The sequence below is a fragment of the Stigmatopora argus genome, chromosome 5, assembly GCF_051989625.1.
Source record: "Stigmatopora argus isolate UIUO_Sarg chromosome 5, RoL_Sarg_1.0, whole genome shotgun sequence".
NCBI classification, from domain to species: domain Eukaryota; kingdom Metazoa; phylum Chordata; class Actinopteri; order Syngnathiformes; family Syngnathidae; genus Stigmatopora; species Stigmatopora argus.
Genome location: NC_135391.1, coordinates 9,198,512 through 9,215,196, shown reverse-complemented (window position 1 = coordinate 9,215,196; position 16,685 = coordinate 9,198,512). Strand labels below are relative to the sequence as shown.

At 44.2% G+C, this 16,685-nt stretch overlaps 1 protein-coding gene and 1 long non-coding RNA gene across 4 annotated transcripts in view; one reads left to right on the top strand and one right to left on the bottom strand.

The window, feature by feature from the left end:
• Window positions 1-16,685, top strand: part of fam222aa (family with sequence similarity 222 member Aa) — a 59,878-nt gene that overhangs the window by 39,023 nt on the left and 4,170 nt on the right. The window contains exons 3-4 of one of the 3 annotated variants that reach the window (XR_013300252.1): window positions 5,882-7,383; window positions 12,781-13,048. Coding sequence is in view for 1 of the 3 variants with exons in the window: in XM_077600449.1 (XP_077456575.1) it covers window positions 5,882-7,329 (1,448 nt within the window). In the remaining 2 variants the exon portion in view is untranslated. Of the gene's footprint in view, window positions 1-5,881; window positions 9,792-12,780; window positions 13,049-16,685 lie in introns of those variants that run through there. The other 2 variants (XR_013300251.1, XM_077600449.1) reach the window with 2 other exon arrangements.
• Window positions 9,628-16,451, bottom strand: LOC144074191 (uncharacterized). Its single transcript, XR_013300253.1, has 5 exons — window positions 16,308-16,451; window positions 11,824-11,968; window positions 10,988-11,749; window positions 10,663-10,886; window positions 9,628-9,961 (listed from the first exon to the last, which is right to left on the bottom strand). It is a non-coding gene; the product is annotated as an uncharacterized LOC144074191 (long non-coding RNA).

Here is a 16,685-nt window from a genome sequence, read left to right as displayed (position 1 = left end):
AGCAAGGCCTCATACAAGTGCTTCCTCTGCTCTCTCTCTCGTCAGGAAGCTCCTATGGGGCACTGAAGCTTTGATTGACTGGCGGCCGAGTCCACGGGACACCTCTATTATTATCTTCTCTATCGTGGCGGAGGAGGTCTGGGGGGGGACTGCGTCCAGGGGGTCCGGCCTCACAGCCCCTGTTTTGTATGCACAATAGTCAATTAGAGGCAGTGCTCTGCCGGAGACGAGTGGGATGTGGGGTTAATTGCAGAGGACCAAACAGCTGGCGCTATCAAGGCCTTTTGTGTTTGCGGCAGTTGTCGCGGCAATTGAGGCCTCGCTGTAATCGCTGACTAATCAGGCCTGTGCCAGATGACACCTCCATTAGCACAAGGCAGGTATTGTTCAGGATGCCACGATGGCTCTTCCACATCCAGAAGCAAACGAGGCGGGGCGAGAGTGTTGTACAGGCTGTGATTCTATCAGCCAAATGCTTAAGAATACTTCAGGTCAAAGGTTACTTCAAGGTATAGCACTTTTTGGTTATTTCATTGCAGCTTCTGGGACTGAAGGATGTGCTTTTGCCGTGGAAGGATGTATTTTAAAACAGGACAATCTGAGTTAACTGTCAGTTGAGCCATCCGTATTCAGTCCTGGCAGGGTTTAAAATAATCGTCCTAAAATTGGGTCAGAACCCATTTGGGATGGATACTAGATGACAAAAGTGTCATTTTTGGTGGGTGAAAGGCACACTTGTGATCATGTTTTACAGAAATTAGGGGTTTGCACAAGGTTGGGCAAACTATTCCAATGGGTGCAGGTTTTCGTTCCAACTTTTAAGAGGAAACCTTTCCACCAATCTGCTATCTTAAAAGTGCAATCAGTGAATTGCAGTCAGGTGCTTCTAGTTTCAGCAGAAACCTCATTGGTTAAACTGTTTGTGTTGGATCGGTTGGAACAAAAACCGGCACCTACAGCGGCCCTTGAGAACCGGTTTTGCCCATCCCTGGGTTAGGAAGTGTACCAGCCATGTTTTATGCAGGTGAAGCTAAACAATAACAAAGGCCATTACAGTTTTCAGATCATCCTTGAGACAGGCTACATCTTAGACCGGTCTCCAGATAGAGACATGACTATTTACACAAATTTTCACACCATTACTAAGCGATGCCTGAACCCACGCTGTCTGCATGAACATTACGTATGTAAGTATATTACGGATTCAAATGAAAACCCTGAAAAATGAACACACAACCTGTGAAAATGCAGCTCTGTCTCTCACGCTAAAGTACTTATCAGAATCAACTGTCTCGCTACTGCTTACAGCCGAGTAGCGTGTTCCCTCAACTTTGCTGTGAAATCTTAATTGCAAGTCAACCAGTCTTCTCCCTTCATCTAAGCAAGCAATTTTTCTCCCCCGCTGAACCTACTACATGGTCCACTGGGATCAAAGTGTGTAGAGATATCAGCTTTGCACAACTGAGGAAGGAAATGCTGAGAGCTTTTTGATGTAGTTTTTCCTCACTAATAACAAGAAACTTTTCCATAATTGTTGAACACTCTGGACTTCAATCATTTGAAGCAAGGGTATTTTAGGTAGTTCTCCAAATCTTTTTCCTTTGCTTGTTCACTTAAACCTCTTAATTAAAATGCAAAGCACTTTCTTGATCCTCTAGATTCACTCCTGCACTCGTACACAGCCCCTTAGCCCCCCTAACTGCCTCTACTTCGCCATCCCTCACACACTCCCCATCTGCTATTGCCTTGCTGCGATCCACACAATTTGACCCCTCACTCAAAAGAAGTCCTCAGAATTTAATGGATTTTTTTTTACAGTCTAATCTAACCAGTTCCTTCTTTATTGCTGTTTTGTACCCAATGGACCTCATCTTTAGCAGGCCTCTCCTTGCACACACACCAAGAAAATGAGTTCATCAGAATTCAAAATGTACTGCTGGCTAATTAAAGGAGTGTTAATTGAGTGTTAAGAATTGAGCACCCCCTTCTTCAAACACACACACACACACACACACAAAAGCAATCACAGTGACGGGAGCGGCTCGGGGAGGTTGATGCCAATCAAAAACGGAGAGAAATGAGAGTGCCCGCACTCCCAGTGGAATGGGATTTCCAGATCATATCACAGCCCCGTCCTGCCACGCTACCCACGCCCGCTCCCGGCGTCCATCTGACCGCTGGAGAGTCTAACGGCGCACTGATAGCCTCGCTCGCCACGTGCGTCGAGCTAATGAGGGTGGCATTTAGAGATGTGCTGCCCCGACACACGGGCATTGTGTGCCAGGCGTCGGATTATTAAGGACGAAGGTCAACCCATTAATTGCCTCCCTGCCATCCCCGCTCCCTAGCACGTGATTGCCCCCAATAAGCGCGTGTCCGCCTGCACTTTTTATCTCATCGACCGTGCAGTTTCATCACCGTGTTTATTTACATTTCTTTAAGTTTCTTACCCCAGGCTCAGGTCGCCCCCGTTCGTTTACGCTAAGCCATTTCACGTGCTCGTGAATGGCGTCGTCTCGGGGAGGGAAATAGCATATTCTCGCGTCCTCGGGGGAAATAATTAATCCTTACAAGGCTGTCGCATGTCGAAATGAAGCGAGTGTGAAGCATTTAGCCCAGGAGGCATTGCAGGCTGTCGCCGGCACAGGCACCTGTTGTTGTCCCTGCCCTACATTTCATGAGAGAGCGCAGAGCAGAGGATAACAGCATGCTTCACTGATGTCAAATGAGACACACAAGTGCAGATGCAGATTTTGCCCGTGTGTTGTTTGCGTGCCTTGTTTTCCTGCTTTCGCGCCTGCTATTTGCATGCACAGACGCGCTGAGGCGTGTGCACAGGTGCAGGAAAGCCCCTACCTTGCGAGGGTGCACTCAGAGGAGGCGCGAGCTGCCTCCGAGGGTGTTTTATTAGCCAGCGCCATCTGTACGCTGCTGCCTTTAGCTAGGATCTGCTAAAACTAAACCAATAAGTCACAGGCTGCCAACTTGAGAACACTAGGTTTGGACACTAAACTCATCGACATGGTGATGAGCAAGGCTTGGTTCACAGGTTTGATGATGCAGAAAATGGTGAAACTTTAACATAAAGTGCAAAGTGGGATCACTTATTCTTACCCTGTACAGATATTAGAATAAAAATGAAATATTAATGTTGCTTTCAATACAAGTATGCTTTAAATTCATCGTTGTAGCAACTGCTTTCGGAATAAGTCAAGACATTGGGCTAATGTAATCTTTAGGTTAAAGAAATGTATTTGAATACCAATTTCGTAATCAGATTTATGTGGCGGATGCTCAATCGTTTCTCTTTTGTTGTCCGATTGATGGGCTCTACATTAATATCTGTTTCTTGATGTCATTGTGTAGCCCTGAAACTTTTTTAACAATTTATTAAACAGGGTTACCTAGTGTGTTGCATAAAAAGATTTCTCAACTATGTCAAAAGTACAAGCTTCATTTTGCTTCAATTAAATTTGAAATTGAACTTTAATCTCAACGATAAAGATGCTGCCATTGATATATTTAAACAAAAATGATGTTTAAATCAACCGCATCCAGATGCTCATTTGCCTTCTCCTCCCTTTTTCTTCCTTTGTGCCTGTGATTTCTAATAACCGGAAGCTTTTGTGGATCCTAGATGGGTTTTGTGGGGCTGAAAGGCCTCTAATCCCTGTGGCCCGTGAAGTGTGAAGCCCTTTGATGCCAGGTCCGTGTGCCAAAGTCTGCCTATTGACAAACAAGAACTAGACTGGGCAAAGCTGGCAAAGTGAATCGCCATCACGTTTTGAAGAAATGCAAGCTCAGGCATGGAAAATATGGACTCAGTCTGTGAGAGTGAAACAAATTAGCCACCCTCTAATGAATTTCTGTCTTTTTTTAAGTATACTTTTGCCTCTCATGTGGCGGTAATTAGATGGAATGGTGGGCATAATGCATCTGGGGGCTTGTCAGGGCGGCAGGACACAAGGCCCTTGATATGCCTGAAAGCCAAGAATCTTTCCTCATTTGGACCATGTGGTGATCAAAGATGTTTTCTTTCCTCGTGTAAAGAAGATCAGAAAAAATATTGCCTTTCCATTTGCATGTGGACCGGCAATGAGCTTTGAAATGAGCATGTTTTTCCTCTTCAGAGCAAACCAAACAAGTCTTGTCAGTTTTGCGCAGTGAACGAGAGCATCAAAGCATCTGGCTGCCATGTCGCGCCAGGGAAGCTGAGCAGCGCTCATCAAGGTTGGCGAGGTCGAAGCTGGCAAACCGGACTCCTCCCCAACGAATGACACTGTAGTCTCACACTTACTCTGAGATTTATAATGCGTGATTTATATATTGGATTTAGAATTAGAAGGCAAGAAGGGGAAAGGCAGTAGAATAGGTCATGCGCACAATTCCGCTCAGTATATTCACAGCCATTCCCCTCTGTCGTTAAATTCCAAATTTATTTCTTTTATGATATGGATCTTGTAGATTTAATCATTTTCACTGTCGGAGACCCATTGGTTTGTTGAAATTAACTCCCCGCGCTATCTGTAATGGAAGCCCAGAAATGAGGATTGGGGCTATTTGACTGTGGAGTATTTTTTAAATGATTTTGCAATTGGAAAGGAAATGGAGTGAGTCGTAGTCACAGTCTGCAACCTGCGCACTCTTTAGGTTGCTGACAGCACAGTCATGGCACTTCATTTATGTGTGTTTGCTTGCCATCTGCATAAAAAAAATACTACGATATTTATGAAGGGGTTGCAAGTCATTTGTGGCAGGCGACGTATCCCTTGTAAATTGAGTTCTCCTCCCAACCCCCCATCACGCACTTTTTGTTGCACTGAGCTAAGTAGCCATGAAATTGCCTGAATAATGTTGTTTGAATCCAATCTCAACGTGCCCCCTCACCTCCACGACCAGCCTCCAAACAATGACACATGAGGGTTCAGCTCCCTACCAAAAATTGCTATTTTCCCGTTTTCCACCTTGAGGTTTTCCTCGCTGGACGAGGCCCATTGCTATTCACGTTTGCCGCCGTCCCTGCTGAATTGAATTTTTCAGATTGGACTGTTTCATATTGCAAACACCACTGAGCTTTTGCTGCAGATTGTTTTTGCATACTTTGTTTGTATAGGCGAGGCTGTACACAGTGCAGTTTACTTTTACCGCTTACCGTCTCTTTCATATTGTATTATTTCTTCGCATTTACTGTACTATGGCAATTTCTGGTTTTATTACAGAAAAGCAATTATGTTCAAGACTTGTCACTTCTGTCATGGTCAAAATTTGCAGAAGTAAATAAAGACCACATCCTAGCTGCCTCATTTAGCTGCAAATATTGGTGACTGCACATTGTGACAATGCGATACGATCAAGTATTTCTAAGGGAACATTTTTGAATGGGAGAGGCTGGTAGCGAATAATCAAAGCCAATGTGTTAAATTGTTTATTTAATCGAAAGTTATAACGGGCTAATGTCATCTAGGTGATGACACACCACTGATATTAGAAATGGGCCTGTTCATGTACTTTAGGACTGAACCACTTACAATTCTCCAATGTGCCACTCCAATTAAGCAAGCTTTGATCCACTCCCTTTTTGCTTTGTATCTAAGCTAACCTAATTCATTGCTAAAGAGGGTTCGAATTAATTTCACAATGCACAGATTTAACACCGCCTAAGGTTCCAGGCTTTTGACGGAATTAGTTTTTAAAAAGAGCCACTCGGCTAGGGAGTTAAAATAATATTGAAGTCTCCAACGGAGGAGTTTTGCGATCGGAATACGAGCAACAATCCTGATTAGGATTGTTTTCACGACATTTCTAGCCTTTCTCCCATAGTCATTACAAATGATCACCGTGGAGTGACTCACCTGTTCTTTCCTCTCTTTTGAAACCACAGGTGATCTGGTGGTGCCTACACATTCCCCTCGTTACCCCACCGCGGCAGAACTTGATGCCTACGCTCAGAAGACTGCCAGCAGTCCTCTGTCCATCAAGATCTTCCCAACCAACATCAGGGTCCCCCAGCACAAGCACCTTAACAGAACTGTAAACGGATACGACACCACCGGCCAACGCTACAGCCCCTATCCACACTTCCACACCGGGGGATACCATGGCCTGCTTGCCATCGTCAAGTCCTCTTCCTCCCCCTTGTCGTCATCCTCCTTCGTCTCATCCAAAGGTGTTCTCAAGAACTCCGAAGGCAGACGGACTAAGCTCTCTCCGGCCCACGTTGCCGTCGCCCCGTACCCGCCAAGTAGTAGCACTTTAGTCACTGGCCCCAGCCAGATGGGATTTCAAACTGGGCCCGCCAAGCCTCCTGAGGGGCCCGGATTGTCTGCGCCTCCTAATGTCACTGTAGCTGGCTCGGTGATTCCTGTAACGGGGGGGCGGGGCCTCGCTCTCCCCGCACAGTCCAACCTCCCCTCCATCCAGAGCATCATATACCAGATCAACCAGCATTGCCAAGCCCAGGCTCTGCAGCAGGTGTGTCAAGGGGCACCTCCCTCCAATTCCAGTCCTTCCAAGCAGAGCACCACTGTCATGGGGGTCTCGTCTAGCTCCTTAGGTGGAGGCTACATGGTGGGAATTGCTCCGCAGACCAACATGGTGTACACGGGTTCGGGGGCGCCGGCTCCAAACTGTGAGGCGTTGAAGACCGGTGTTTACGCTGACGGCATGGACTACATCCTGTGGCAAAAGCAGCAGCAGCAACAGCAGCAACAACAACAGGCCATGCTACGAATGTACAGCGGGGGCAGCGGGGGCGGAGGGGCCATCAGCAAGTCCCCGGAAAGTTGCATTCCGGTCAGCGGGATCATGGCGGGGCAGGTTTCATCGTCCTCGTCGAGACCTTACCAACTGACGGCGAGCGCTAGCGGCGGAGGCGGGCTGGACAAAGTCAGCTCTTCCCCGTTGAACTGCGTGGGCATGCATGGGAATTTCTCAGTGGGTCAGTACTTTGCACCTCCGTGGAACAGTGTCCTGGTGACACCCGATAGTGACTGCTACAACCCCCAAGAGCTCTTGGTGTCGTCCACAGGTGGCTCGGTCACGGGCCACAGAGATGTGGGCTTCCCGCACCATCCCTATCACCACCACCATCATCATCACCATCACCCCGCCATCGATAGCGGGGGGCGGCTCTGTTGCAGCCTGCCCAGCAAGAGTATGTGCAACACATCCGTGTTGAGCAGCAGCTTGCAGTCTCTGGAATACCTGATTAACGACATCCACCCGCCCTGCATCAAGGAGCAGATGCTGGGCAAAGGCTACGAGACTGTGTCGGTGCCACGTCTGTTGGACCACCAGCACGCGCACATCCGCCTCCCCGTTTACAGATAGAGGCGCCGCCCTATCACAGGCATCAAGTTGGGGAATTTGTAAAGGAAATTTGAAGTAAGTCAAAGAACACTTCGTTTTGTGGGGGGCCAAGATTTGCTTTAAAGGGGCACGCGAGCTTCGCGAGAAGAGCCGTCGTCGTGTCATGCGACGCACCAATCGGTGGCGGTTTCCAGCCGGGCTACGAGAATTCCAAATAAGAGAAGGCAGTAGTGATTGCGAATGGAGGAGAGAAGGGATTTTAGGATCCTCTTGATGATCCGTTTTGCGGTTTGCCAATAGGAATTTTGCATTGATATTTTTTTTTGTCTTTCTGTTTCCTTTCATCTTGCTGTTTTCCTTGCCTGAATGAACTATTCACTTTTTTTCCTCTTATTTCTGGTGGAATCATAGCTTGACATGAAGTGCATACCCCACTTGTACCCACCCTTCAAAATATAAGACTAAAGCTACTGCGTAGGTTGTCACTGAAATAAATGGTCTCCAGAGGACCAACGTTTAGGGCTGCTCACAATATCCAAAAACCACATGCAGATGGATGAAGACCGACTCAGTGAAATTAGAGCCAGGACTTCAAAGTTCTGTTTGAGAATCATTAAGTCTGATTAGCAAAGGATAGTACCTTATTAATGATTATTGCTGTTATAATTGATACATAAATTGCACTGCTTGAATCTTGTTAACTTTGAAGTTTGGAATTGGGTAGTTTGGATATGATATATTTAAGAAACTTGAAAAACTTGAACCTATTTTATGTTGTTTTATATATTTGTAGGTATATTCTATGTATTGGCTGCTATGGGGGAAAGTGTTTCTGATGCTTTGTTTTTTTTCCACTCGGTTTTTATGGTTTAAATATTCCTTCTCAAGCAAATGTGCAGTTTTATATGTCCTGATTTGAGGCATCATCATTGCTTCGGTTCTGTAAGAACCTGCTTTGTCAGAGTTAGTTGTGCTAACTAACACTGGAAACAGGCTGGATGGAAAGTGACCAGGCATTAAAAATCAGTCATATTATTCATATTACAATTGCAAATTTCCAGAATTATTTGGTGAATGTTTTTTTGACAGAAAGTTCAGAGTATTCTATTGTGCCAGTTGCAAATGCAAGAAACCAACATGCCAATTAGTCACTGGATGTCTATACAATTCACTACTAAATACGTGTCTGTTTAAAAATAATACAAAATATTTTTAATGCCTAGATACTTTTCAACCACTACGACCAATTACAAAGGAGTATTAGGCCCACACTTTAAAGGAAATCATTTTACACTTCAATGAATTTGTGAGAATTGGTGAAATAAGTGATATTTTTAAAAGGTTATGCCACCTTATTTCTTGTCGGCAAGTCTTCAATGACAAACAAGACCATTTATTTAAATTGCTATAAGTTTTCTGTTGAGTCAACATCTTTAACCTCACAAGATTGAAGTTTTTTCTCATCATCTCACTGTTCCTTTCAGTGTCTTTCCTAATACTCCTTCATAAGAAATAATCCTGAGACAACAACTTAATAAGAACCAGAAATGTTACAGTGAAGAATGTGAATTTCAAGGTTATTGATATAACAATACACGTACGTGTGCGTAACACGACAGCGTGTGCGTGCGTGGGTGTGGGTGTGTGTTTGTATATGTTGCCGCGTGCATTTTAGCTCTTCAAAAGCCTCTGACTTTTTATTTTATTTTCCCACGTCATTTGACGATTTTGACCACAGTCCCCATCGAAGCATATCCACGTAATGTACCGGATGGTTTTTTTTTTGTGCTGATTTTGCCTCCTTTTTAATGGAGGCCTTTAGTGGCTCCTTTCAAAGCGTACCTGTCACATCTGCCTTCTCTGCCAGGTGTCGTCATTGCCGTAGAGGTAGCCGGGCTAGAAGGAAATCCTACGTGGGGAGATAACGATTCGCTCCGCTTGCAAATACAAAATGAAAACAATCATTTGCTCTCCTCTGGCATCAGATGAAATGAGACAAGGGTCATTGGTTTTCCTTGTTCGTTTTAGCCTCTGGTTGGGATGCATTTAGCCCCTGCCAGTCTTAACTAGATGATTCAGAGTAGTGAAATATTTATTATGACTGTGAGATTCCCTTGAATGTACTGCACTTAAATTACTGCAATGTTTTATTGCCTTGTGGGATTCAAGTGAAAGCGAAAAATTGGATCAGTGCAGCAGACCTGTGGTCTTGATTAGCATTTCTTTTGTCAGTGGAATTTCAATGCTAAATTCAATTTATGAAATAAAGTGAAAGCTGGAGCTTTGTTGTTGGGAAATACTGGCATCAGTCTAGATTTATGAAGTGCAATTATTATGACTGTACGAACATTTTTTTTCTCTGAGCTTACACCAAAAAAAATGTAAACTACAGTTGTCAATACATTCCCAATGTACCACATCCCTTACCCCTATCCTTTTTTTGTTTTGTTTTGAGGTGTAAAATAAATTTCTTTAAGAATATATCCAGAGGCCACGTCACGGCTTTTGACGTCTGTCGTTATTTTTTAAAACCTAGATGTCCTTTTTAGATGTCAGCGGGGACTGGGACCCCGCGGGACTCTGAGCTGAAGCTTGACGAGTGATGTCGAACTTTTGCTGTCAACGAGTAACTGTAGAGTTGTCTTCTTTAAACCTTCGGGGATACAAAAACCACACTTCATAATACTAACAATAAAAAAAAACCATGTTAAAATCCTTATGTAATGATGATTCCCTAGACTAAAAGGAAATGTCTGAACGTTTCCCTTGTAACCTGACCAAAATCATGACAATGAGCCTCAAGACGTGAATTATAATTAATGGTGTTTAAAGACCCTCTGCTATCGGATGACAAGCCTCTCTGCCTATTTATTGCTCAATAAACCTCCTTAAAAGGATAGACAACACCTAGTATAAATTACAATCATGTAAAGGACCATTACTGTAATTATTTACGTGTAAAATCTTAAGACCTCTAATGAAGAAGAAAATAATGTAACAAAAAAAAGAGACCTATTTAGTGATAAATGGTAAGTGATTATCAAGTCACATTTGATTGGCTTCAATAGTGGTTAAAATATGTCAGGCGAAAAAATAATAATTCCATTTTTCTCCACTATGATAAATCTGAAAAATTAAATGAGTTTCTTTCCCCAATTTTTTTAAACAAGATTATTTGTTAGCAATAACGTTGCTGTCTGTCCCCTTAAAATTTCTATGAAAATAAATTTAATAAATAAAAAAAACACAAGACAACAGCTTACAGCTCCAGCCATGGTCTGATTCTGCCATAAATTCCGTCTGGTAGAAATATTTTGACAGATTTAAAGATACATCCCATCCCTAAATCCTCACCGTTTGGCTTCTGCATCCAAGCATTAAACCCTGTCACATGACGTTGAAGTCAAGAGCCAGCACTTGAGGCAGTGGAGATTCTGATGCCTGGCCTTTCCCACCAGTGGAGGTCTGGGGCAGCCGTCCTCTCAGCTAAATGGGAGTATTGGGTGACAGTGCCAGTGGGGAGTATTCAGTCGCACAAGGGCTTGAAATCAAACCCTTTTCAAATAGGAATGGATTTCCTGTAAGGTACAGAGAGAGGAGCGCGGTAATTAGAGAGGAAAGACTTTGTGTCCATTCACATGCACTGATATCAAAAGAAAGCGCTTGTTTTTAGCTTTACCTTGTGCTCATGTGTGTTTGTTCTGGACTCCATTAATGAGGTCTCTTTTGATGAGATGCATCTTGGCCAGGCTGTAACCCAGATTCCCAATTTGGACAATGCGCGCTCTGGCCATATTAGGATAATAGAATTAAATGTCCAATTGATTTGTGCCTGAGCTGATCCACGCATGGCTCACTCAGCTGCAGAGGCAGAGTGGCATATGGCATGTCATTATCCCCCCCTCCCGTTCAAGGCCAACAGGGTTCAGCGGTACTTAAAACAGACTGAAGGTTACGACTGCCTGTCGTTGAAGGGGAGGGAGCTGGGGGGGGGGGTCAGTGGGAGGAGCCGCGCGGTGGCCGAAACCCGGTCTCCGCCTCGTCTCGGAGGGCCTCAACGGCGCTCCGTGGCGCCCGGCCGGGCCCATCGGTCCGCTTTGAAAGACGACGGCTGCGTTTGATCGTTTGGGGGTGGGGGCTGTTTCTGTTGGATTATGCATGGTTGCTCCCCGCTTAGCCGAGGGGGGGCCCTGTGCAAATGTGACAGATCTCAAAGCGGAGGGAGGGATTTTGGGGTCAGAAAAGCCTGGAAGCATCAGTAATCAGGATAATTGCCATGTTCCTGCATGGTGCTGCTATCAGATGCCCCCTCTTTGGCTCAGCTCACCGGCCCCATATTCAAATTGGAGCTCCATTGAAATCATTCTGAAAGACATATTGTGCCTCAGTGTAGCACATTGTTGTAAATCAATTAAGTTTTAAATGCTGGAAGCCAATTACGCTGCCGAGGAAAGGACAGATGTGAGCGCCATGCCAATGAGAACATTTAGATCCATAAGAATATCGACTGCTAACCTGTTTTCAAGGGCGGCGAGACGCTCGCCCACTTGGCCCGAGGGGTGGCGCGGAGAGAAATTGACTTGTGCTGCTTGTAAAGATCCTTTAGTAAATCCCTCCAAGACCTTTAGTCGGTGCAAAGGTCCTGCTGCTTTTTATGCACCTGAGAGGGAAACGGAGTCAGTTCAAAACAAGAGGGCCATAAGGGACGCTGCGTTGAAAAAAAACAATGGCAGCTGCTCACTGTAGAGTCTTGGCGCTGTTTCTCTGGCCTACACATGGTAAAGCTTGTGTGTGTGTGCGTGTGTGTGTGGCTGGAGGTCAGAACTTGGGCCTTCAGGGCGCCTTCCTAACACGCCCTCACTGTCTATTACCGGCAGGAGCGGATAAAGTCAGAGGGCAGTTCGCTCTCTCACCAGGCAAGAAAATACATTAATCAATAATTCACATGCTCATATGGAAAAATCTCTATCATCCTTCCGATATGACTTTTTTTTTCTCTAAACGGTGTACAATTTATGACAATAGATGAGCATGTAAAAGCCATCCAGCAGGAGCTTAGGATGTTCACCCTTATAGCTTCGGCTAAAGAAGCCTATTGTCTCCAAATATTCTTATGTAAATGTCTTATTTTCAATCCAAATGTCAAAGTCTAGGCTTTTTCCACTTGTTTCTTTTCTGGTTTGTGTGGATTGCTCCTACGGGCCAACAGGGCTGTTTTTTTTCTCTCCTGGATGATTTCGAAGGCACCAACAATGTGAGGGTGCAGCAACCTTGAGAAAATAATATATATGGAAATGGGAAATATATAAAGCATCTTATTGTTCTCCCAGCAGTGATGTATTTATGTTTGTGTCTCCTCAGGATGAAAACATGTAAAGAATAAGCCTATTTGGGGGGGAAATAATATACAGTATCTTAGACAAAATAAGAGGTGTTAACATTAAACACAGCTGTAAAATGTTTTTGTCGCAGGGGCGTTTCAACTTTTCAATGTGCCTATAAAGCCAAGCATCCCGATGATTGCTTACCTGCTTCCGCAGTTGTGCAATTTCCTCCCAATCTTCCCTCAAGCGTCATCTTGGATTGCTCAAACTGACACGGACCCCCTCCGTCCTCGAGACGTGCTCTGCCCCCTGCTTTTGTCAATCTCAGGACTGGAATGTACAAGTTTGCTATCCGTCGGACCTCACCTCTCTTGTGTATGATTGTTTAGCAAACGTGAATAAAGCAAAGGATTCTACGGGCCCTTTCTGTTGCTTTACTCAGTCAATCGCTCATTCTTTCTCTTCCGTAATGCAAGTACGCAGATTAGTCTTAAAACATACATCGCCACCATAGTGTAAACACCATATGGCTTGTGAATATTTTTAATCAGCCTGTTTCAAATGATTGTATAAAAACAGAAGGCAAACTGGTCAAATTTGAGGCATTCCTATTCTGAGAATTGAGGTCCAGTAAAGTTAAATCTCTTAGCATTCAGCAAGTCATAATGGTCAAGAGGACTCTCTTTGAGCTAATTATAATGATTTGAATCTCATTTGCCACAAATCATTTCAGAATTCTCCATCTGGCGAAAACAAACAGATTTATCCTAATACTTTTGGGGTGGGGGGATGACAAAAAGATGTGGATGTAATTAAACCCATTGTTACATAGTTGGACCCTGATGCATCAGAAACAATGAAAAATATTTGAACAGTAAGGTAATGAGCATAATCTAAATTTTCCCAATCTTGCATTGCCATTAAACTATGAACATACACAAAATGAGTGAGCTCCAAATAAACTCAGATATGATCACAATAATATCATTGTTTTAATCATGCAAAGTTGAGCCTTTTTCATGCTTTTTCCTCCTTTTAAGCAAAGTGAATTGAGAGGACTGTGCCTCAATACAGAACACTATCTCAGTTAAGAGTCCATTAGAGCGTTAGCCCAAACAAGCAGGTTATGTCCTTTTTCAAAAAAGTTATTATTCTTGCGTGCCTTAACAACTGGTTTAATGGACAGAAGTATAAGATACGGTTGCACTACTACAATATTTGATGTTTTAATGGGCATGGAGATGATGTGGAATACTTTCTTGAATGCTTAAATCCCAACAATATTCATTCATTCATCCATTTTCAACACCACTTGTCCTCATCAGGGTCAAAGGGTGCTGGAGCCGGTACTCGGACGTTTGGTCGAAAGACGTTTGGTCGAACGGACGTTTGGTCGAACGGACGTTTGGTCGCCGGGTTGTTACTGTTGAAACCAGCTCTCAAAATTATAATCATGAGAGAGAGAGTGAGTTTAATATCTAATATCAAAATATCAACAGTAAACTTTCTGTCATAATTTGACAGCGAGCGAACCCGGCAACCAAACGTCCGTTCTACCGAACGTCCGTTCGACCTAACGTCTTTCGACCAAACGTCCGGTCACGGTCCTGATCAGGGTCAAAGGGTGCTGGAGCCCATCCCATCTGACATCGGCCGATGGCATAATACAACCTAGACTGGACGCCAATCATCCAAATGCCAATTTGTATAGAAAGAATATTTTGTTTTCACAGCGCTTCTCTTTTCAACAACACAAGTCTCCGACCGTTATTATGAATGTTTCCCTTCTTTTGTCTACTCTCTCATAAGCTCTCCACCCACCTAAAAACATCAGATAAGCAGGAGACTGATGAGGACGCCTCCTCCACCAAAGCGTGTGTTCTACTGGGAGGCTGCACACTGATTTCATGCACGCTCACTCAAACAGAAAAAGAGCTCCGTGGAGCAGAAATGCTCCTCTTATTAGTAAAACTCATTCACCTGCACGCCACATTGACTCCCTGGCAATTTAGCAATAAATCACGAGAAATGCCGACGGTGGGCCCGCAGCAGACCGCCGCCGCAACGCCGCTCTGCCCTCGCCTGTCACTTCAGACGCCCTGAATCATTTTGGCGTTGGCGACCTCCTTTCATCTTCCGTGAACTGAAAGGTCATCACGAAGGCTACATGGGCAATATGTTTGTGGCTTTACGTTCCCAGTGATTGCTCATTCAATTTAGAAATACCGCACCTCGGTGTAATATTTCGCCGAGGATCAGGGCAAGTATTTCACGCAATTCACCAGAGAGAAAATTAAACCCGGAGCTGCTTGGGATTTATCTCCTTTGTGAGTTCAGCAGGATTCTGGGGGAAATGGTAGAGGACGAAATGGCTGGTCAGCAACATGGTGCCGTGCATAAGTAAGTTGGCTAAATCCCAGTGAAGAATCTGCTTTCTACTTATCGGACTTAACACCTTAAAGTAGCGATGTCAAACTCAGTTTGGTTCATTAAAGCCAACTGTATCAGTTTATATTTGGCACAGAAAGTTAACTTAACCGCCGCCATTGATGTCGCTAGAAGTCCAATCCGAATGTTCAATCGCCGATACCAGACAAAATGGAGTGAAATGACACTGAAAGATGAACATCCACTCCCAGTTTAAGTGAATTGGACATCTATCCTTGTCAATATCAGGCAATCAGTTAATTTTGCGTCGTTTTTTCTTCTTCACTTCCATTTTAGGGTACTCACGGGTCACTTACGGTAAGTTTTGGATCATTTCCTATTCATTTTGAGCAACTTTCTCGGATGCTTTTTGTCCGTTTGTCGGTCCCTGCTGATTTGGGGGCATTTCCAGGTTATCCCTAGTTGCTTTTGAGGCATTTTAAGGTTCCCTATTAAGTCATTGAATGAACAAATGTGATCATGGATAAGAAATTGAGCAAAATGCAGAGCACACACTCGATCACACAACTCACATATGGTGTCGCCGCGCCCTTGTCGAAAAAAAAAAATGACAGCATTTAATTATGTACGTACAAGCATGAATGAGCTACAAAGTGCCCGTCAGGAAGAACAACCCCGCAGGCTGGATCGGACCCCCTAGCGGGCCACTTTTGGCTCGCATGCCTGCTTTAAAGCTTAACTAGCGGGACAATGGCAGGACATTTTCTGCTGCCATTTGCTGAGCTTACATCAGCTTTCATCCATTGGCGGTTTAGTAAACACGATTCTACTGGTCGAGAAAGAACGCAGATTTTGTCAAGTGCACGCATTTGCAGAGTTGCTGACAGTGAGACTTGCGGGGCCGAGGCCCGGCCTACTTAAGGGGCTGCCGAGAGGAGGGCAGGCCAAGTTGTCAGCGGCACTAGGTGCTTGCTGCTTAGATAAACCTGCAGGATTAGTGGCCCAGTTAAAGTTGGGGCAAAGAGGATTAGCCTCCTCTCTTCTGGGGTGGCAGGAGATTCCCGCTTGTCCTTCAGCAATGCTGCCCTCAGAGAGAGATGAGAGGATGTGGAAGGTTCTAGGTTTTGCCCTAAGATATCCGAGTCAATCACCTTCATAGAATGTTAAAAGAAGGGGGAAAAGGAGTAAAAGTGGAAAATATGAAGAAGAAGAATTATAGGTGAAAGGCATTGGTGCAAAGCATAAATTGTTTCCCGGAGTGTGCTTTAATTCAAAGGTGGTAATTACCGGCCAGGTGTTGCAGGGAGGTCATCCAAGGTCAGGTAGGAAAGTATTTAAAGTGTGCATCTTTGTTCTAATTATTTGCCATTATGCCAATTCGAGTATGCACTGAAAAGATTATATTTTCACGTGTGATTCCAAATAACAACTCTTCTTCATTATATGGTCTATTAAATTCCCTTCTAACACAGAACTCTACTGTCACTAGCAGGCAATATAGAGAACTGCATAAACCTTTAATGAAGCAAAATTCTGAAATGTTACAATTTTTACATTGAAAAGGTTTAGAAATTAAACTAGTATATTCCAATCATAGAGCAGATTGATTGATTTATATCAATCCAAAAGACAATTGAGTATCCAATTAAGTTAAGTAACCTTAAT